Raw genomic sequence first — 21,445 nt, 5'->3', positions numbered from 1 at the left:
ACGCCCACCCTGCCTCGCCTGCCTCACCCTTCCCCTCTGCAGCTCCCAACAAAGCAGCACACTTCTGCCATCCCAGCTGCCTGGATGAGCCTGCCCAGCACAGGTGAACACGGCTGGGATGAGGCAGCTGCTGCACAGCCACCAGCCACACAGATGGGATCACAGCACAGCACCAGCCTGCCCTGACCCAGGACACTCCTCTCTGGCAGCCACCCAGTGCCTTAATTAAAAGTTTATCTATTCATTTGCTTAGTGAGTGGATGGATTTCTTTTCCTGGAGGGGGAGAAGAGGAGCAGTGGCTCCACTGGTAATCCTAAACCAGTGCCAGGCTGGGCAGGCAGCACAGGGCAGCTGCTGGGAGGGGAGGGAGGGAGGGATGGGGCAGGCAAACAAGGCAAGAAGTTCACACAGCTCTGCCACCTTCATTACTGCAGCCCTGTAGAAAGCCAACATTGTTCTGTGCTCTCAGCCCAGCCACCCCACGAGCACAAAGGCACCACGAAGGCCAAGCTGGTTGTATCCAGCATCCATTCAGAAGAGAAGCTAGAAGGACATGAGAGCATTCTGGAGAATCCTGAAAATAAGATCCCGTCTTGTTTTACTTTCCCAGCATTAGACATCAAAAATGGTCAGTCTGCTGCCATGGGAAGGCTTTATGTTCTCCACAACTGGGGTTTTTTTTGTGGTTTTGGTTTTTTTTCAAGTCAAGAGAAGCAGGACAACCACAAGAAGCAAAAGATAAATTAGCTGTTCATGAAATCTTGTTCAGATTAAGGCACAGGAAGGGGAAGTGGCAGTGGGTAGGTTTTTCTAAAGGAAAGGAAGCTACCTGCCAGAAATGCAGAAGAGAAAGGCTCCTCACTGTGCACATGAAACAAATGATACTTTCTCTTGTCTGCCAATGTGCAGGACAGAGCATCTTTAAACTCCAACTTGGAACAAAACACCTTGGAAACCTGGGTCCTGATACATTTTTATCTTTTTACCTTGCAGAATGTGAAGCAAAAGAGCAGCAAAGCTGAGTAAGGGAAATAGCTGCAAGTCACAGCACAAACATCATCATCATCATATGGTATCAGGAGATGATTACAGCAATAGAGAGAGGCAATGTCCTTGGGTCCTCACATACTGGGCACTGTCATGTCACAAGCACCTCTCTAAATCAACAAAATGACAAGCAGCAAAAAGAAGAAAAAAACAAAACTAAAGGCAAAAAAAAAATCTCGTCTGTGCAGTGCTGCCATCCAAAAAAGCAGAGCTCATGGATTTATGTGAGGCATAAAGAAGCCCTTATAAATCACAAAAGTGGTCTGAAAAGAGGTGTGCAAAGACCAGAGTCTGCTCAGAGCATGAGGAAGACCCCAATGGTCAGAGATATTTCAACCAGTGCTCTGCTTCCTACAGCTCTCAAGAAACCTTCAAAATATATTCCCCTGCTCTAGACAGTGTCATACCCTGAGCAAGTGCAGTGTGAAATGTGAAATTCTCCCTATTAACGTGAAGTCACAGACTTCCCAACCAGCAAGAGCCAGGAGAGGTGGAATAAATCTGCTGGAGGGAAGAAAACAATTACTGCATTACTCAAGTTGATATTTTCTCAGTAATTATACTGTTTCCATGTGATTTGTTTTTACACATGGCTAACAGCTACTGCAGCTCCTGTTTATCCCTGGCCTTGTTTTGTGATTTATATGATAACAAGGGTGGGTGTGAGGGGGGCAGAGGCTGCACAAACCTCCCCGCAGCAGGAGGAGGTGCTGGCACTGAAGAAAACAATTATCACTGAGGAGGTTGTCAAAGAGCAAGGCCAGACTTTGGGGTGGGTTTCTTCTACATGCTTAGGAATAAAAATTCCCAACACAGCTAACGGAGCAAGCCTGCTATTCACTATTAAGCAGTGACTTTAAACACTTGCAAAATGAGAGGAAGGAAAAGGATAAGCCAACTGCCTGCTGAGGCCCTGAAGAGCAAGTAAGGCTCTAGGTAAATTTGATGTCCCTGCCTTCAAACACACCAACATTGGGGTCACAAGAAAAAATTTCATTGGGAACGCCAAGTGTGGTCCCAGGATGCACTGGAACCTGCCCCAGCCCATCTCCACCTGCTTAGTTTGCATTACTGACCCAGCTTGTGATACTCACAGAGAAGTCATGTGAGGTGGAGGGATTTAAACCCACATCTGTGCCCTGCTTCAGCTCAGCACCTACAGCTGGATGCAGCCCAGCCTTCCGGCAGGGTCATGTTTTCAGCCCTCAGGAGACAGCTCATGGGTAGCTCTGCTCCATCTGCACCTAAATCTCTCTGCAAAGTGCATTTTGACCTTGCTGATCCCTTGACTGCATCAGCTGCCTCTTCAGAACTCCCCAGTGGAGCTTCCAAAGCTCCAGAGCCCAGCAGTGTGTCCCAGGAGAGCAGAGCTGCCTGCCTGGATGAGCTCAGGATCTCAGCACACGGTGTTTGCCCTACATATCATCCTCACTGAGCCCGGGCCTCTCTCTGCCTCTCTAATCCAGATCATTAGTGATGTTCCCCCAAGCCCAGGACAGAGATTTAGGGATGCCAACATCATCTCTTCCATAGTCTGTTCACTTTCTAATTATCAGCCAGCAGCAGCATTTCCTGCTGCAGCACCAAGAGGGATTAAGAGGCGTTATCTTCAGCTCCTGCCCACTCACACATCTCCTGTCCTCACGGGCTGCAGGAGATTGCCAAAGCAGGGAGGACAGGCTGGGGCCACTCAATTTGTGCTCAAATTAATCCCAAAAAAACCCTCACATGAACTTGTGATCAGGGATCTCCTTGTGGGGATGCCTCCACCACCTGAGCCTCCTATGGCAGCACTGAGGCAGAGAACATTCCAGCACTCCCCCAGCCAACATCCCTCCCAAAGCCCCATCCATGTGGGGATTGCAGAGCCAGCAGCTCATCCTCCCTGTCCAGGAGCCCAGGGATGAGCAGCATCACACTCTGAGCAGACACTGGGCTTCCCACACTCCCTGGGATGAGAACCAAGCAGGAAAGCAACACCCCAGTCAGGTTTTTAGGTAAAAACACACATATAAAACTCCTAAGTGAGCCAAATACGGACTAAAGGAATTTGGGTTTTTAATTGGAAAAGGGTCCAACACATTCTGACATTTCTTAAGCCCCAGCATGACAGTACTGACAGAGGGAAAAAGTTATGGAGCTGAAAATTAATGTCTCCTTTCCCTGGGGAGGTGCACGAGTACAAAAAATCACGGAGTCCGAGCAGTGAAAAGTACATCGAGTTACTGCAATTCCTTTGTTCCTGGCCATCTGCTGTGCTAACGGCTCTGTCTGCAGCCTGGCCCTCCAAACGAGGTTTTAATTCTTGAACTCTGCTGGGCTTTTGCTGGGCTGCCAGAACGGGATGGAGACCTGAGTGTGCTCTGGGGAGCACCTGGGTGTTCCCCTGCAAGGCCAACCCCGAGGGATGCCAGGTGTGGGACCAGGGCAGCATCATCCTCCTTCCTCCATCCTCTCCATCCTCCATCCCCACTCTCCATGGCATGTGCACAACAGGGATCTCTTTCACTCACTACATGCTCTCATGGGAATTCATGGAGCTGGAGACCAAGGAGCTGTCTGAAGACAAAGCTGGGTTTTTTTTTTTAATTTAATTTTTTTTTTTAAATAGATCTGACTTTACGAGCAGGCCCACGAAATTCCTTTCCTCCATAACCCAGCTGAATTCCACGCAGACAGAGCAGAAAACATCCCAACAATTTCTAAAGCTTGCACGAAAGTAGGTCAAAAAACTTCCCCCAATGTTTCAACAGCTTGAAGCAATTTAATTGCAAAACCAGTACCAAATGCTGACCCCTCCCTCCCTGCCTCCCCTCCCTGGCAGATTTACGAGGGTGGTAAAACCTTGCCAGGCAGAGCCTCAGTAAATGCAGTAACCAAAGCCTCGGATCTGGTTTTACAAAACTTGCTCGTGCTCTAAGGAGCTGCTCCGCGGTGTTCAGTGAGCAGATGCTGCCTCTGGATCTCTCACTGCAGAATTCTAAAGCAGCACCACCAAACAAACAACTTCACCGGCTCAGAGGCAGCCCAAAATAACGGGTCAGATTCGGAAATCCTGACTCAGGCAAACTCCCAGCGCCGCCGAAGGCATTACCCAGCAAATGGATGCTGTGCCGCTCATTCCCTCCCTGCTCTCCCCATTAGTGGATAATAATTGCACTGAATGCCAACGCTCCCCACTGACTTACAGGAGTGATGGATTCTCACCTACCCATCTACTCATTACCACGAGGAGCTAATTGCTCCACCTCTCATTAAGAATTTCCCAACACTGCCTATTCTGCATCCCTGATTTTCAGCTGACCTTAAGTTTGTTCAAACAGTAACTGTCTGGACTGAAATTTTCCATGCTGAATATCGGCTTTAGGCACTTCTACTCTTTTTTGCCTTTTTTCTTTTTTTTTTTTCCCCTAAACAGGGAATCTCAGCCAAAACAACTCTGTCACTTCCAAGAACAAGTTTACAAGAAAATATGCCTCTCTGCAACATTCAGAAAGATTCTGGGAACTTTTTCTTTGAGCATCTTCAGTACAGTTGATACATCTGGTAAGACTCTCTGCCAGCGATTTGCCTTTTGTTAACACTGCAAAAGTGTCCAAGCCAAAGGAAAAAAAAATTAATAAAAATCTCATCTTGGTGCTTGCCTTAGGGGAATGACTTGGAACTGAGCAGGCAAGCAGAGTGAGGTCCTGGTTCTGGGAAGCTGCAGGAAGCTGCACTTTTACAAAGGGAAGGAAAAGGCTGAGATGGAAGAGATGCTGGCATGTGTGGAGCATTCCAGGCCAACAGCAAGTGCCCCAGAAGAGCTGTGAATAAATGGATGGTTTGGGCAGGTACAGAGAGCCTGGCCCGCCCAGCAGAGGAGAGGATGGAGCAGTGCATCCTGACCCGCTCAGCACAAGGCTGAGCCTGTCCCAGGCTCGATCAGAGGGGCAGCTACAGCAAACACAGGGTCCTGCTGCTCCCAGCAGACGAGGGGAGGACAAAATCTCAGACCCTTCCACTCCTCCATCTGCAACTTTAATGCTCTTTCTATAATTTGTTCAGCCAGCAGCCACCCCTGCTGACACTGCACACACGAGCTCACGTTTGAAACCTCCTAAAAAGGACCAAACTGCGAGTGCCTGACGTGCCAAGGCAGGGAGGGAAATTTTTAATTGCCCAATTTGGCACTCAGCCAGGCTGTAGGGTCATCCCCGGCTGCAGAACAGCATTTTAAAGGCAATGGGGAGCTCATGCCTCCTCCTTGCTGGGGCTCAAACCTCCCCTGCCCTCCCTGGGGTCAGCACATTTTGGGCAGCTCTCACAGGAATCTCTGAATCACCACCAGAGCCTCTTCTTGCATTTCTACTTGTGCCTGTTGCTCAGGGAGTTCCTTCAGGGAGGGTCCCCTGCCTGGGGGTGCAGGCACAATCCCCAAACCTCCTGTGGCAGCCTAGGAAGCACTTTGTCACCTAACCCAACAAACCTCAGGGGAAGGAACACTCACTCATGCCTTTAAAAGCTTTAGTCTCCTTTTTTTTTTGTTTTTTTGGTTTTTTTTTGGTTTTTTTTTTTTTTGGTTTTTTAATGCCACTCATCCTCTTTCAATTACCACATGCAGTAAAGCAAGTTCTGAGTCTTCCCAGCATGTCAGCCAGGCATGGATGAAGCATCAAGGTCCATGTTAACCCCAGCAGGCAAGTTCCCTCTGAGAGAAGGTGCTGGAATAGTCCCTGCCAAACCCCAGCTGTCCCTCAAGCAGGTAGAAAGTCCTCCAGGCCTAGATATCATGTGAAAAGCAAGCTCAAGTGTTGTAAAAAAGGCTTCTACAGAATAAAAATCCCTTTTTTTACCCATGCAATACTCCAGTGAACAGCACAAATGCCACTGCACTGCTGGGACAGTGCCTACATCCACACCCACAGTCCTGCACAAATGGGAGCTGGGCACTACATCGGCTCTCTGCTGAGCATCCCATCAAAAAACACAATTTCACACCAACTGGAAAAGCTACAGCAGCCAAAAAAGCAGGCAGGCAACCAGTGAGCAGGACTGCAGCCACAGCAAACCTCCTCCTGTGCTCCCAGGAGCTCCACAGCACGGACAGGGCAGCAAACCTCCTCCTCCTGTGCTCCCAGGAGGACTGACAGGGGCTCTCCCAGGTGGGCTGTGCCCCTGGAAGCTCCAGCTCCTTCCTTCACTGGGTGATGCCAGGTGCATCCTCCAGCACATGGGCAAAGATGGGGGGAGGAGGAGGAGGGAAAATCCACCACGGCAGCTTCTCCAAACCTCACTGATTTAAAAATAAAAAATTGAGGGGAAATGAAAAGACAAAAGCCCTTCTCAGCCTGGTGTTATCAAGCAGAGGAAATGAGACTTCTAAAGCTCCCATTCAGAGAGGAGTGGGGGAGAGAAATCCCACTCCAGACGCACTTGAACGAACAGCTTTTGAAATGGAAATGTTGCTCTTCAGAAACATTTAAATTTCCTCCTATTGCCAGCGAGGAGGCAGGAGGCTGAGGAGCAGGGACTCCTCAGGCACACACATCCCAGCAGGATACACACAGGGCAGCCCTGGGAAGCAGGGTTTGACTGAGAGTTAATCAGGATGGCACACAACATCAATATTGGGAAGCTGGCTTGAAGGGGAATCAAATTTAGAGGGGAGGGAAAGGAATGACTGAAGATAGCTCTATTTAACCACCACTGCTGCAAGTGAGATACACTGAAAGGCAACTCTCACTCCCTCTCTCACAACTATCACCCAAAATTATTTTCCCCAAATCCCAGAGACTGAGGTGCCTACTGAGGAGGAGATTGATGGCAAAATTAAATGCAAACAAGATCTAAAATGGTTTGAGCAGCAGCTGAGCTGTGCTGTGGGACAACCCAGACCTCCTCTTGCATGCAAGAGCCATTGCAGCAAGCCAGGGCTCCCAGCAAGTCTCCCAAGACTCACAGCACAGGTTGGTGAGTCCCAGGATGATGTCCTGGATGATGTTCAGCCCCAGCAGCTCCCACTCCAACTGTGTCAGCTCCCCAAACTGAAGTAACTGCTCCAACGGAACCCACTGAGCTGTGCCTGCCAGCTGCATGTCACCACCTCACTCCAATGTCCCCAGGGTCACCAACACTCTCTAGGTATGTGCTCTCTAGATATGAAGCAGGACATCAAATAGCTCTCAGCTGTAAAACCATGAGGGACACAGTGGGGACAACACCTCTGCTGCCTCTCCACTGCCTGAGGAATCCACCAAGGCTGCACAGAGCACATCCAGTGAGTGTCCCAAACACCCCAGAAGCAGCTCTGGGACACACACAGGCAAGGACATGGGACACAGCCCCAGCACCCCGGCAGGCTGGGTGCTGACAGGAGCACGGGTGGTGCACAGACTGACAGCTGCACCATCCATCAGAGCCCAGTGCTCAATGCTCCATTGTTCTAATAATTGTGCAGACACGGAAGGGGCTGCCTCGACACTGGTCACTTGTTTGAGGAGCCATTTCCTTTGCTGCTCTGCCTGGTTTTCCATCAGGAGGTGGCATCCTGCAGTGCCAGCTATGCCCAGCCCACGGGGCAGGATGGTGGGAGGAAACACAGCAGGATCTGCTGCTCCAGATCTCAGCTGGCAGCCAAGCCCTGCACCTCAACAAGCCCAGGAAAACACACAACATAAACCTTACATGGGAGTTTTGGGTTTATGTGGAGATGGTTTTTTTGCCGTAACAACCCTGCCCCCATTCAGCAGCAGAGATGGGCTCAGGGTGTCAGGAGCATCAGGGTGTCTCAAATGTGTCACACCTTCAGCATCACTCAGCTCTGCCATCAGAGCAAGACTGACCATGGAAAAACCAAACACCAACAAGAGCACGGGACAGAGCAGTTCCCAAAAGCCCAGAGCAGAAACACCACTTCTACCTGTGAATGGCTCTGGGAGCTGCTCCAACCACAAACCTCTCCCAGCCTGTTCCTGCAGCAAACCATGAAGCACCTCTGCTTCCCCAGACCAGGGAATTACAGAGAAACCTGAACATCTCAGCTCCCAGAGCAAGAATAAGCCCACAGTGAATTTGTTATTATCTGTTAGCAAAGCAGCAGCTTCCCACCAAGGCTGGAATTTCCATCTTGGTTTGGCAGGCACAGGGCTGTGAAATGATTACTGTGTTTACTTTTCCTTTGCTAACTATAAAATCCCATTCCACTGCCCTGCCAAGAATGACTGAAGCTAATAAAATTCAGGCATTTGGAAGAAAGCAATAATAAACCTCCCTTTTGGGGCCTTTATGATGAAATTTCCCCACTCCAATCAGCGATTATGCTGCATTCATGAACACCAGTGATGTCTCCAAGTGCACCCAGATTGACTCAAATCAATATTTAGCTTTGCTCGAGACTGGGAGTCTTTCTCCTTGTGGCAGCTGAAGGCAGAATCACTGAACAAGGCTAGAAGAAGCCTTTGAAAAAACAGCTTACAAGAGTAGGAGGCAGCATACATAAATATATAGATATATGAAAAAATGTAGGCTTTTCATTTACCTAAAAACGTACAGAAAATATACAGATATGATTTCACAAATTTACAAATCTCTCTCCAAGTACAGTGAAAGCCTTTCATATAATGCACTGTCTATATTTATATACACATACCTGCCTATTCTTTGGGAGTTTTTAGTGTTTGAAAGCCTGCAATGTTCCTGTGTTTACATCTGCCACTCTGTCTGCTGCTGAGGCAGAAACACATTAGCTGCTGGGGGCAATCTGTTCTACATCATACCTGAGATGGCTGGCATGAAATAAAATAACACAGAGCTGAAAACCTGCTTGAAATAAAAGCCTGTGCTTGGTTTGGTCACGTAACCATGTGGCACAGCTTGACCTGCACGAGGCAATGGCTCTTTTTTAAGCAGTCATGGGAACAGCAGCGTCCTAAGTGGAGATCAGAAAGCAGAAAGGATCACTGCTGCTCCTCAGGGAACAGCACAGGAGGAGAGAAATCAGACCCAGTTGGGGCAGCAACCAGAGTCAAGCCCAGGAAGCATTACTGGGCAGGCAGAGGAGGGGATGCAGAGCCATGGCAGCAGAGAAATCCACTGTGGGCATGTGCTGGAGGATGGCATGGGCTCTGCAGCCCTGGGAGAATCCCTCAGGATACAGCAGAGGACTGGGAAACACCACAAGCACTGCCCATCTCCTCCTCTCCTACTCAGCACTGCCACAGGACAGGGTGCTCCCTCCTCCCAGGTGCAGGATCAAGGCCAGATGAAGGCAGGCAGAACCTGGGCAGAACACTGGCACCTGCAGAAAATGCTCTGTCAGAGCACTGAGATGACCAAAGAGCAACTAGACAGAGGTCAGGACTGCAAGGAGGTGGCTCAGGTCATTTCATCCCACACTGCTTCTCCCCCACTAATTCCTCCTTTTGCTCCACCAAGCCTGGGGTAGGACAGAGCACACGAGCCAGCTCTGCTGCTGGGTAAAAGCCCATTTCCAAGGACAGAGGAACAGGCTCCACTGTGCTCTCGCTCCTTATCCTCCTGGAAAAAGGTGCCAAGAATTAGAATTACATTTTTCGAGAGCAGCAGAACAAGCCAAGGGCCTGTCAGCTTGTCCTAAAACAACCCCTCTCTGCTCCCTGAGCACGCAGCCAGCATTCCTGACACACACCAGCGTCCAGCACCCCCGGCCCCCCCATGCAGCACGGGGGAGCCAAAAAACCCTCAACGTGCTCTGCCTAAAACACAGCCAAGGAGCTTTTCTGTTTAAAAAGCAAGTTTAGGTCCAAAAAGAAAGGAGGTTTTCAGCGAGTGATTTTAACTAGGCCCTCTGGCACTCGACAGTTCCTCTCTTGTTATGGATGCTGAGGGTGTTGTTAGGAGATGAAGCTCCACGAAGCACGAACGTGAAGTCACAGAGCTTTAGCAAGGGCTGTTGCCATGTTCAATATGTTATTACAGCTCCATCACCACAGGCACAAAGAGCAGCACCTCATCTCTGCCAAATCCATCTCTGAAATCACTCCCCCATTCCATCCCCTCCAGCAGCAGCAGGCAAACACCATTGATTGCTGTTGCATCTCCTCCAGAGCTTCCACCCCACGCTGGGAAGGAAGGGATTAGCATGAAATACCCTCCTCCTCAAAACACAGCGCCCAGAATCAATCTGAGGGGTGGCACAACTCACTGCCTTTCGTTGTGTGAGTCAGGACTGCTGATGGGCTGCACTGCCCAGCCAGGGAGAAGTACAGTGCCCAAAATGTGCTCAGTGCTGTATGTCCATGGAAAAATCACCCACGTTGCTCCCAGGAAGTCCCTTGGGCAGGAAGGGCACGTAGGGATGCTGAACAAGGAGGGAGGAACAGTTTATCTGTGAGATGTACACGCTTGCAAATTGGTAACAACCTCCTGCTGCTTGGGCACCTGCACTAATTGGACAGATCCCACACAACCCATCCCAGAGTGTGCCTGGATCTGGTGGGAGCTGGAGCTCCCCTCCCAGAACATGAGGGAAAAGAAGAAAACAGATCAGGAAGAGACTGCAAGAGGGGAAAAAACCAGCTGGGATGTCCTTCTTGTTATCAGGACCAAACTCATGCCTTGACTTTCATTCCAGGAGAGGGGTTCTTTTTAACACAAATGAACACAACCAGTTGAGCACAGGCAAAAATGGTGGCTGGCACACCCATCCTCACCCCACACCATCCTCATGCTCTGGAGACCAGCATCAGTTCCTGCCATACCAACACTATTTCCTAAGTCCCACCTGAGGACTGGCAAAATAGCAAACTAGCTCTCCTCTCTCCTGCATTTCCAGGACAAACCAGGGCACATTAGAATTTGTGAGAAATGCATGTATTTTATGATTGGCTTTTCGCAAATATTAAAATGAATATTATATGTGTTGTGTTAGCAAGTAATGCTGTATTAATTCTCTTAAGTACTGTATAGTTTTAAGTTATAAAAAATTGCTAAAATAGAAACTATGCTATATAAGATGCTTTGTTTAAAAGAGAGGACTCGCAGCGAGATAACAGCCACAGGACACCTAAATCTTTCAGAAGACAAGAATTTATTGCTTTCCTATCAGAAGAAACAAACTGCTTCCCGCCTCGAAGGCACCATGGGTGTTAGAAAGGAGAAGTTGACACTGACCAGACAAAAATCCTATGGTTGAATAAGAAGTTATGCATCATGTATGAAGTGTATGAATATGCAACAAGCTATTGCTCTTAAAGATTACTCCTTTTGTTAGAGGTGTGTCCTTCTTCCTGGCCCGTGCTGCCTGGAAAGAAGTACCCAGACGTCCGTAACTCTTTGTCTTTATTGTCTCATATTGTCTTAAATCCTGATTGTCCAAATTATTATTACTCTGATTGTATTACTATTTTTATAACCATTTTTATTACTATTAAACTTTTAAAATTTTGAAAACAAGTAATTAGCATTTTCCACAGAATTCTTGCTATCAGATAAAATAGATACAAACAGCATGTACAAACACTTCCTAGATGGAGAAGAAAAGTCCCCACGAATGCACACAGCACACCCAGCTCAGCACACTGCCTACTGCAAGCACAGAGCCAGAAAGATTTCTTCCAATTACAGGGGTGAGGCACACAAAGTCAGGGGACTTTCTTTCCCTCCAGCAGATCAGGTGAGATGTGGCACTGCGCGAGCCTTGTAATATTGACTGAGTGGAACAGAAAAGTCCAATTATGCAAATGATGAAGCAGGTTCCTGAGAAGCAGCCAGCCTTATCACACCGTCCTTCGCCACCGCTGTGGCTTGAAAGGCAATTTAAAAGGTTGTTTGGGATGTCAATCACCACAAACGAGCTGAAGAAGTGTGAAACAACCTCTGCTCGAGGCACCATCAGTTCTCCTGGTGGTTTTCCAGCTGCACTGAGCCTTGGCCCTGCTGCCTGTGGCCACTGCAGGCTGGGGCAGACAGGGCAGGGGGGAGCTGCAGGCAGCTCAGGGAAGGGTCAGAGGTTTTTACATCCTGCCTCTGGAATGTTTCTGCAGCCATTGAGGGCTTTTCCTGCCATACCCGAGTCTCTCAGACCACAGTTCAGTTCTTTGGCCACAGGAGCTTCAGCTGAGAAATGGAATAAAACCAGTGGTCTGGCAATCATGGCGCTCCTTCCCTTTGCCCCTCAGCCCAGGTCCCGATGGAGGAGCCAAACATCTCACAAGGACTATGCAACGCCCAAAAGCATCTGCTTGTCAAATGAAACCAGCACAAATCCATGCACAGGACAGAGATTCCAGATACAGCACTCCTCAGGCTGTTCCCTTGGCTTCCACACTGGCGCATGGCACGGGTTGCTGACCATCCCCTGCAGCCATCCTGGCACAGCGGGCAATGGAATGGACTGCCAGGCATGCCAGGAGAGCCACTCTGCTTGCACACCACAGGCACACACTCCCAAAAGCGTGTGTTCACACACAGCTGAGCAGGGCTCGACACACTGACACTCATCCCATCCTCCCATAATCTGGAAATTATCTTCAGAGCAGGGAGGAAAGCAGGGGGGGAAATCCAGCCAGAAGTGTTTGGGCTGTGGCAACGTGAACAACACAAATATTTCAGCTTTTAAATATGTTTGGAATGACAGAGAATGCCAACACATCCCTCATCTTCCCAGAAATAGCTTTGAATCATTGCTCCCCTAACGTAAATTCCCCACCCCACCAAATAGGGTTTTTTTTTGCAACCAGATTTTTATCAGGCACAAGTCGACAGTGTGAGCAAGCACATGGCAGATGGGTGGGTGTCAAACATGTCACAGGAGGATCCTCCTGACTCCACAAGCCCAGCTCCACTCGAGCTGCTGGACTCCACAAGCCCACAGCACTCACTCCTGATGGGCGCCCAGTCCCCCTGGCTCAGCTTCAGAGGGAGAGCCCAGCTGCAAGGAGAGTTAACAACAACTGCTGTGCTCTGCAGGGGAAGGAGGACAAAAGCAGGAAAGACGTAGGTGTGTTTGTACCCACTAAAATTGTTTCATTTCACTGCTCAGATCTGAGGTTAGAGCTACTTCTGCAGAAGTCCACTCCTGCAAGAAGCGGTGGGGAGGCCACACAGCTTGTGGAGAACCCCACAGCCCTCAGGACAAGAAGTTCTTTTCATGGCAGAGCGTTTGAGGAATTTCATCTCCCACAGGGCTGGTCAAGCCAAGCACTGCCACAGGTCTCTACATCTCACTTGGGCTCTGGATAACTGGGATGGAGCTGGGATGGATAACAGGGTGCTGGCAGCACTGGTGCTACCATATCTCCAGAGGATCCCTCTGCCTGGTGTCCTGCAGGGTTTGCTGGCAGCCAGCCCTCCCCACCAGATGTGGGCACAGGCACAGCTGGCCAAGGCAGCATCTCCCCCTCTCCCAGCAGAGATGCAGGGCTGGGGAAACCAGAGCCGCGCTGTCTGCAGGTCCCTGCTCTCAGACATTCTGCAAAAGCCCAACAAACAAACCCAGAGCTCTTTTGCTCCAGTGAAAAACAACCTCCCGTGGGGAAGGGAGAGCCCAGAGCGATCCCCGCTGCAATCCCAGAGGCTACGGCAGGACACACACCCAGGGACGGCCGACGCTCGCAGCTTGTTCCATTCTCCAGCCCCTGCGCGCTATTGTTCCACAGCAATAAATCACGGGGAGGCGCTGGAATTCCGGGCTGTTTCCTGCAGGAGGGAGCCTGGGGTGCCGGAACCGAGCTGTGCCTGCTGATTCCCCCGGCGAGCGCCGTGCTGAGCCCGGCACTCACTCCCACGCATCCCGGCGGAGCAGCAGCGGCTCCCCCGGTTCAAAGCGCGGCTGTGTCCGCCCCCTCCGCTCCCTTCCCCCAGCCCGGCATTACTCAATTAGAGATTATGCTTCTGCCAGTTACCTCCAAGCCAACTGGGGCCTCTGCCAAGGTCAACACAAGTTCCAGCCAGTTTCATTAATAACTGCGAGACCAACCCACTGGAAACTCTGAGAGGTTAATCCCAGCAACAGATCGATGTTCCCATAACAAAGGCACGGAGCAGAAACGCAACTGGTGATTTACCAGCCAGTCCAGCTATCTGTGCTGGCAGCTGTGGCACTGCTCCTCCAAACCTGCTGCCAGAGACCTGAGCCTGCTGCTGCTCCTCTGCCCTGGTGCATTTGTCCAGGGATGGAGCAGCTTCCAGGGACCAGCAGTGCCGGGGCTCCGGGCAGGGAAGGAGGAGGAAGCCGAGCTCCCGAAAGGCCTTTCTGCTGTCCTTGGTGCCCTGCCAGCCTGTGGCCAGGGCAGGAGTTAGCAGGCTGGCCAAGAGGCTTTTCCATCCCACAGCCTGTCTTCCAGGAGTTCATTGTAAACTGGGCTTTGGAACGGGCAGCCAGTGTGAAATTTGGCATGGATGCTGCTGGCTTCAATGCATCATTAAAAAGGCATTTCAAATGTGTTAATTCCTCCTTTTTCAATTAATTGCTTTTAAAGCTGCATTGATATGCATGAAAGCAAAATACCCTCTGCCCTAATTTCTGTTTTGCCATACCTATTTCCTGACCTTAGCTCTGTCTTTTCCAAGACTACCCCCCCACATACTTTTCTTATTCCATTTTTCAGTCCGTAACAAAACAAAAATGTTCGTGCAGAAAGGAAAGAAATTAAAACCTTTGCACAATGTAAAGCAGAGTCCAATTCTTAACAACACATGGCTTCTTAATTGCCTTTTTCCATCCACAGTTGTTAATTATTTTACAAAAGAGGGAAGTGGCATTGTCCCTGTACAGATGGGGAAATCTGAGACAGAGAAAGGGGAAGAGACTTACCCAGTGACCAGCAGCCTGCCAGGGCAGATGGCAGCAAGGTTCAGGTTTCCTAAGCCTCCACCCAGCCCCATTCCCGTGGGATTACATGGCTCCCTGTCAGTGAATTCCTGTTGGAGCAATAGCCACTCATAAGCGCAGCCAGCCAGCCCTTGCAAGGGGACTGAATGCAGATCACAACTGACTCACATCCTATAGGAAGGAGCAGCAAACCATGTATGTGGTGGGGCAGCAGCCTTAAAAATGGGAAGAAGAAGAGTGAAAGCACAACAGGAATAAGAAGAGATGGCAGGGGAGAGGCAGGATGAAGCTCCAGCTCTGGAGAGGGGAGAGCAGGCACTGACTGACCAGATGTGCCACGCTCACCATCCCTGTGAGGCAGGATCACAGGCTGCACGTGTGTGCAGGACAGGGATTGTGCACATCACCACTGGCCTGCTCTGGGGCTGTCTGCTTCACTCCTGGCTGCTGCTACCTCAGGGAGGTCCATGACTTCACTGCAAAGAAAGCAGAAGCCACCGAGGGTCCTGGGAACCAGCTCCTGCCTCTCTGCCAAGAACACACCTGGCAAGGCCACATCACAGCAGCTTTTCCAGTGAATCCCACATCCAGGCCTGCAGTGACTGGAAAAACAGCCCTGCTTCAGCTGTTCTGGTTACTGTCAGCCAGATAAAGGGAGAACCTTCCTGGGGAGAAGCATCAGGCCCAGCTGGCACAGAGGGCACAGGGAGGTTTCATTTCTCCAGCAGCAGGAGCCCAGGACCACAGCACTGAAGCATAACACACAACATAACACACAACAGCAGGGAAAAAGATGTTAAAGTGGGGTAAAGCAGGCAAGAAAACAACTTTCTGCCTCCAGCCTGAAAAGAAACACCAGAGTTTGAGGATATGAGCAGTGTGAGGTTCATAAGGAAAGGCAATATCTTTTACTTGTCCAAGTGAGATTTAGCTGAAAGCTGCTGCTTTTGAAAGGCACGCTGCCCAAAAGTGTGTCTGTTTTCTGCAGGGAAAATGCACTGATCCAAGAGCTTCTCCTTACAGCCTTGCCTGGAGTGAGGCTGCAGTGATACTGAACAGGGCTTAAGGGGCCCAGCTCTCCTCCTGTTTGGGAGAGGTAGATAGGGAACAAAGGACATGAGAAATCCATTTCTCTTCAGGGGAGGAAAAACTCTGAAGCCTGTTACCAGCAGTTGCCCCATCAACTGTTCTGTTTGTGTTCAGAGCATGGATTATGGCTCTAAACAAAGGCCCTGGAAACGTGCAGGAACGGCGCTGACTTCTCTCCCCTGGGCGGAAGGTTGGTAAATCCAGTTATCAATGGTTATCAGGGATGTGCTAAACTTCTATCCCATCACAGACCTGATTCTGCATCTCAGCTCAAGGGCTGCTTAGAAACCAGGAGAGACCAAGAGGTATCCACTGCCTGAGAGCAGCTTCCATTCCATCCACATCCCCTGGGACAGCCAGGCTGGCGCCCAGAGCCTGTAACCAAACCCCTGCCCTTTTTATTGAGGGCTTTGTGGGGCTCTTACTGTGCAAAAAACGAGCTCAATCTGCAAAATCACCATGAAGACCAGTCCTAGCACTATTACCCCAGTGAGTAAATGGAGCTCCTCCCCAGGCAGTGACTGCAGCAATGAGGAATGGGGTAACGGGTAAGGGAGCAGCTCCTGGGATCCTCTGCCTAAACAAGCAGCAGTGTTTAGCAATAGTGGCCTCACGTGGTGCATCTCACCCAAAGAGCTCACCCAGCTGCCAGAGCTGCCCTAGATAAAGTACTGAGTGACTTCATCAGACACTGAGTCAGCAGCACAGACACAACAGCAAATATCTCTCTCCAGCTCTGGTCACTGGGACACCCGCCCTGCCACCATGTGTGTGCCACTGCTCCCTCAGCACACAGACTCCCAGCAAGGTCTCTATTATCTGTCCCAGGTGCTGAGCCCACAGCCCAGCGCTGAGCTCAGCTGTGGCTGGCTTGGTGTGGGTGTAGGAAGGGTTCTCCCTGTGCCCACAACCCAGAGCTGTGCCCAAAGGGCAGCCTCAGCTCTCTGCATTTCCCCTGGGCCCACAGCCACAGCAGCTCCTCCAGCATGCTGAGGCTCAGAGCAATGCACACATTGGCTTCAGGAGCTGTTCCACCACCTTAATGGCCACCAGCAGCAGTTTGTAGACTACTCTGAGGACAACTGCTCAGGACTAACACCAAAAGATTGCTATTAACCCAATTTCCCAGCTGCAAAGGCTGATATACCCTGTGTCCCAGACTTGCCTTCTGCTCCCAGCTACTTGAACAGCACTGAGATCATCCAGTCTTGCAGTGAGCTCCATCAAACCCACTCTGGAAGCAGCTCCTGCTAGTTTAAAGCACCTAATCCCAGCTCCACTCAGGCTCTCACCAGTCAAGGACACCACATTTTCTTCTTCCTTCCAGACTCTAAAATTACAAATGGCTCCACTAAAAGCATAATCTTGTCTTGCTGAATTGCATCTCAGCTCTCTGTCTCTTTCATTAACCAATGTTTTAAATCCCATAAAATGCATGTACTTCTTGGAAACATATCACAGACTGAGGAGCAAATGCAGCCCCTGAACTGACGAACTAATTCCTCAAGAGCAGCTCTGCCTGTTAGAAACAAATAGCTGAGACAAACCATGGTTTTCTGGTGAGAGGCAGAACAAAACTGCTGGTGGGAATAATGTGAAGACAGAAAAGTCATCCTGGTTTCCTCATGTCTTTGGAGAGGGCTGTTTTTTTGTTTTGTGGACAACAGTGCATCAGCCACCCAAACAACATCCCCTGAGGATGCTTCAGAGCCTTCAGGCCTCCCCTGGCATCTGAACTACTCCAAAGTTAAATGCCCTTCTCATTAAAGAGAGGTCAGAGGGAACTCAAGTAAAGCCCACCAGTATTGTATGGATAAAAAACATCTGGATATCCCAGCATTCCCAAGGAAGAGCTTTCTTATCTGTGTGTTATTTCAATCAGCTCCCACAGGGATACAGCAAACCATCCCCATCTTCCTGGCTATGAATGTGACTTCCCTTTCACTTCACTGAGGGCTTGGGCAGGTCCCAAGCCCAGCCTGCAGAGCTGCCCCCAGCACATTTATCCAGCAAGGCTTTCCTGCCAACCAGGAGCATGGCCAAACTGGAGGTAAAATCAAATACAATTTACCCCAAGAGAAGATGAAAGTAAATCCAAACAGGCACACAAGCAAGGGATTTCTCCTTGCAACATTTATTCCATGCACAGAGGGGATAATTGTAAGTAAACGATTTGCTTTGTTACATGAGACTGGGACAAGAGAGTCTTTCCTGGGCAAGATTATATTAAAGAACCACCAGAAACCAATTCCAGCCCTTCAAACACCAATATTAAATAAAGAGATGTGATAAATGAGAAGCATCAAGTAAAAATCAAATCAAGGCAGCGTATCCAGAAAAGCCAGACATGACCATCCTTAATTCATCCTTCAGGAGCTTCCAAATTGTTCTGGTGCATCTAATAGCCCAGTAAAAAGAGCCCAGCACTGTAACAGTCATGGGGAAAGCTGATATGCTTCCATGCCCCAAAGTGCTCACCCCACCCCAGGGAAAACCATCCAGGACCCCCAAGCACTGCTCAATGCATTGGGAACCACAACCTGCACTGATTTCAGCAGTTCTACTGCCTACTCCTCCATGGCTAGACAGCAGGGATTTATTTTTCCAGGATGGGGGAGGAAAGGAACCAGCCACACATAGCTGCACGCTCACCCCACCTCAGGGAAAACCATCCAGGACCTCCAAGCACTGCTGGACGCATTGGGAACCACGACCTGCAGTGAACTCAGCAGCAGCTCAGAGCCTCAAAGGCAGCTCCACAAGCCCAAAATGCAGACCCCACAGGCAGACAGGTCCCCAGCCCCTTACCTTGGAGAGGTCCTCGGTGCCCTGCTGGCCCTGGCTGAGCAGAGGCGAGTGCCGCAGCAGCGGCTCCTGCAGCAGCTCCAGGCGGGGCCTCTTGCTCTCCATGAACTCCAAGTCCGATGCCTTGGTCAGGTCAGAGAGATAGGAATGGCCCTCGGCTCTCAGGTGCAGCTCCTGAGATCTGGGGACAAAGGAAAAGCAGCCTTTAGACAAGAAACCACCTCTGCTCTCCCCCTGCTCCATGGCTGCAAGCCACTCAGGAGGACAGGGCTCAGTTTTCCAGAAGGATCCATGTGGGGAGGCCAGCTGGCCCTGCACTCCAACATCTCAGGTCCCAAGGTACAGCCCCAGAGCTGGCTGCTGGGCATGGTGCATGTGCTGGAGCAGGACCACCAGCCCCCTCCACGCCCAAGGGGCCACCCTGCTGTCCCCCTGCCCAGCATCACTGCTGTGCCACCTGGAATGTCCTGCTGTCACCTCCAGTGCCACCACTGCAGTGGGTGGCTGTCCCTACACCAGGAAAAAGCAAGTAAGTCTGAGTCCTGACACACAGTTGTGCTGGTCAGAACAAGGCAAAGCTTGGCAAATCCTCAAATCTACCCCATAAATCCTCCCCTGCCTCCAAGACCAGGCAGAGCCCCCTTCTGCCACGTCTGGCTTATTAAGTTAAAGGTACCTGCCTCAGTGTTTATATTTAGTGTCCCCTATAGGAATACCAAAGATTATATGCTGGGGAAAAAATGCCTACTCCTCCGTGGCTAGACAGTAGGGATTTATTTTTCCAGGATGGGGGAGGAAAGAAACCAGGCACATGTAGCTGCACGTCTCTGACACAGAGCTGGCAGGCTGTACAGGCACATTATCCACTGATAGCAGCTGCACCAACGAGTCACATCGAGCTCAAACACCTTTTACCTGCTAAATATGATGCACTTGGTAATACCTGGAGAGTGGGCTTGGCTTTGGTTTTTTTTAAACAAATGTTGAACTTTTTTTGTACTGCTGTGTTCCTCAGCAGGATTCTCTTGTGGGAATTGTAAAGGGATCCTACAAAAATACATTAAATCTTTTACTATGCCCTAGGATCAGCTTTGCTGCAGCAGCTCCAAGGGTGTGTTTTTAACACTTCAGGCAGAAGTGTCCCTTAAAAAAATGAAATGAAGCAGAGGAGATTCAAAGCTTGTGAAAAAACATGGGGTTTTTTTCTTTTCCCCTTAAACAAGATTGTTGCAATTCTCCTGAGCTGGTGGTAAAGTGTCTTCCCCCGTTACCAAACACTAACAAACTTAACAGCCTCTGGAGCTGCTTGAAGGGAGGGAGAAAGAGCAAGCATAGGAGACAGGGGGATCTAATGTCTTGTTTGCCCTCCACCCACAAACTGCAACTGCTGACATTGAAAATCTCAGGGAAGATGGCACAAAGGGAGGATCCAGAGTGCCCTGAAGCCAGCAGCTGGAATGGCTCTGGCTCACATCCAGGGAGAGGATTTTGCACAAATCCACAGTCTCAGGGCTGCCACCCTGAGCACTGCCCTATGCCCTCCCTGCTGCAGCATGGCCACCTTAACCCAGCCCCAGGGAATCAAGATAAAACTGGGAGGGTTATTTTTTAATTAACAGCAACAGCAGGCACAAAGCACATGCATGCCAAGCTCTGCTGCTGTGGGTTTGGGGTTGGGATTGGGCAGCAGCTTTGCTGCTGACACACAAACACAATCTGGCTCATCCTCTTCCTCCTGCCCAGCAAAAAGGGGACAGGAGGATGGGGAGGCTCCAGCACTGCCTTTGGTGCTCCAACATCCCAGACAGAACGTACAGCTCACACAGCAAACCCTGCAGAGCTGAGCAGCCCTGAAATCTGGCGCTGAAGCACAGCTCGCTTCACCTGCAAACACTTCCGTGCTGAAGGATCCTCAGCTTTTCTCAGCAAGGCCAGAAATCTCTCCTGGCACCTCTCAGGTTTCCTGCTGCCTGGTCCCAGCCCTTCATGCGATCCCTGCCTGCCCACAGCTGCATGCCAGCATTTCAGGCTCTGCTGTAAAACCCACGAACAATAAGCAACTGTTGAGCTGGGCAGGTGCTAAAATATTCCAACACCCAAGGCCCTGCTCTACTGAGGCAATTAAAAACCAGATGTCTTTATTTTCCCTTCTTCCCCCTTTTTAAGGCCATATTACCAAAAAGCTGCTAATTGACAAAGGAGGGCTCCAAGACCTCTGCAGTTGTCAGGAACTCGACACAACTGGTGCACTCAGAAAAAACCAAGCATTCTGAAGATAAGAGCACCACTGAGCTTTACAAAGGCAGTTACTCACAGCGAGGCAGGGGCCACGCCAGGGAAAGCAGCTGCAATGTTATAAGGTGCTATTTTATTTCCATTTCCACATCCACTGGAACAGCCATTAACTTTATCCACTGGAATTTCCAGCCGCTCCCGAGATTACTTTGCCCAACACAACCCGCTCAGCCTGTCCTGGCTGCAAACACAAATGCTTTTGCTTGAAGCCTTCACACCTTTCACTCCTCACATCCACACCTGCAGCAAGCTCTTTACAACAGGCTTTTATACAGCACCGACACTGCTGTCAGTGCAAAAAACCACTCTGCCTCAAAAACCCTCCTGTTATACCAAGCTTGGGGTTTGCTGCATTTTCCAAATAGCTCCCACCCATCTGGTTTATTCCAGAGATTCCTACTTTGCTGAAGGGAAAG

At 50.0% G+C, this 21,445-nt stretch overlaps 1 protein-coding gene across 1 annotated transcript in view; it reads right to left on the bottom strand.

The window, feature by feature from the left end:
- Positions 1-21,445, bottom strand: part of NCOR2 (nuclear receptor corepressor 2) — a 151,926-nt gene that overhangs the window by 111,428 nt on the left and 19,053 nt on the right. The window contains exon 3 of the mRNA XM_031059450.1: positions 18,738-18,915. Within this exon, the coding sequence (XP_030915310.1) occupies positions 18,738-18,915 (178 nt within the window). The remainder of the gene's footprint in view (positions 1-18,737; positions 18,916-21,445) is intronic.

The sequence above is a fragment of the Geospiza fortis genome, unplaced genomic scaffold (assembly GCF_000277835.1).
Source record: "Geospiza fortis unplaced genomic scaffold, GeoFor_1.0 scaffold145, whole genome shotgun sequence".
In the NCBI taxonomy this organism is placed as follows: Eukaryota; Metazoa; Chordata; class Aves; order Passeriformes; family Thraupidae; genus Geospiza; species Geospiza fortis.
The sequence above is the reverse complement of the archived record's forward strand: the minus strand, read 5'-3'. Positions and strand labels throughout refer to the sequence as shown.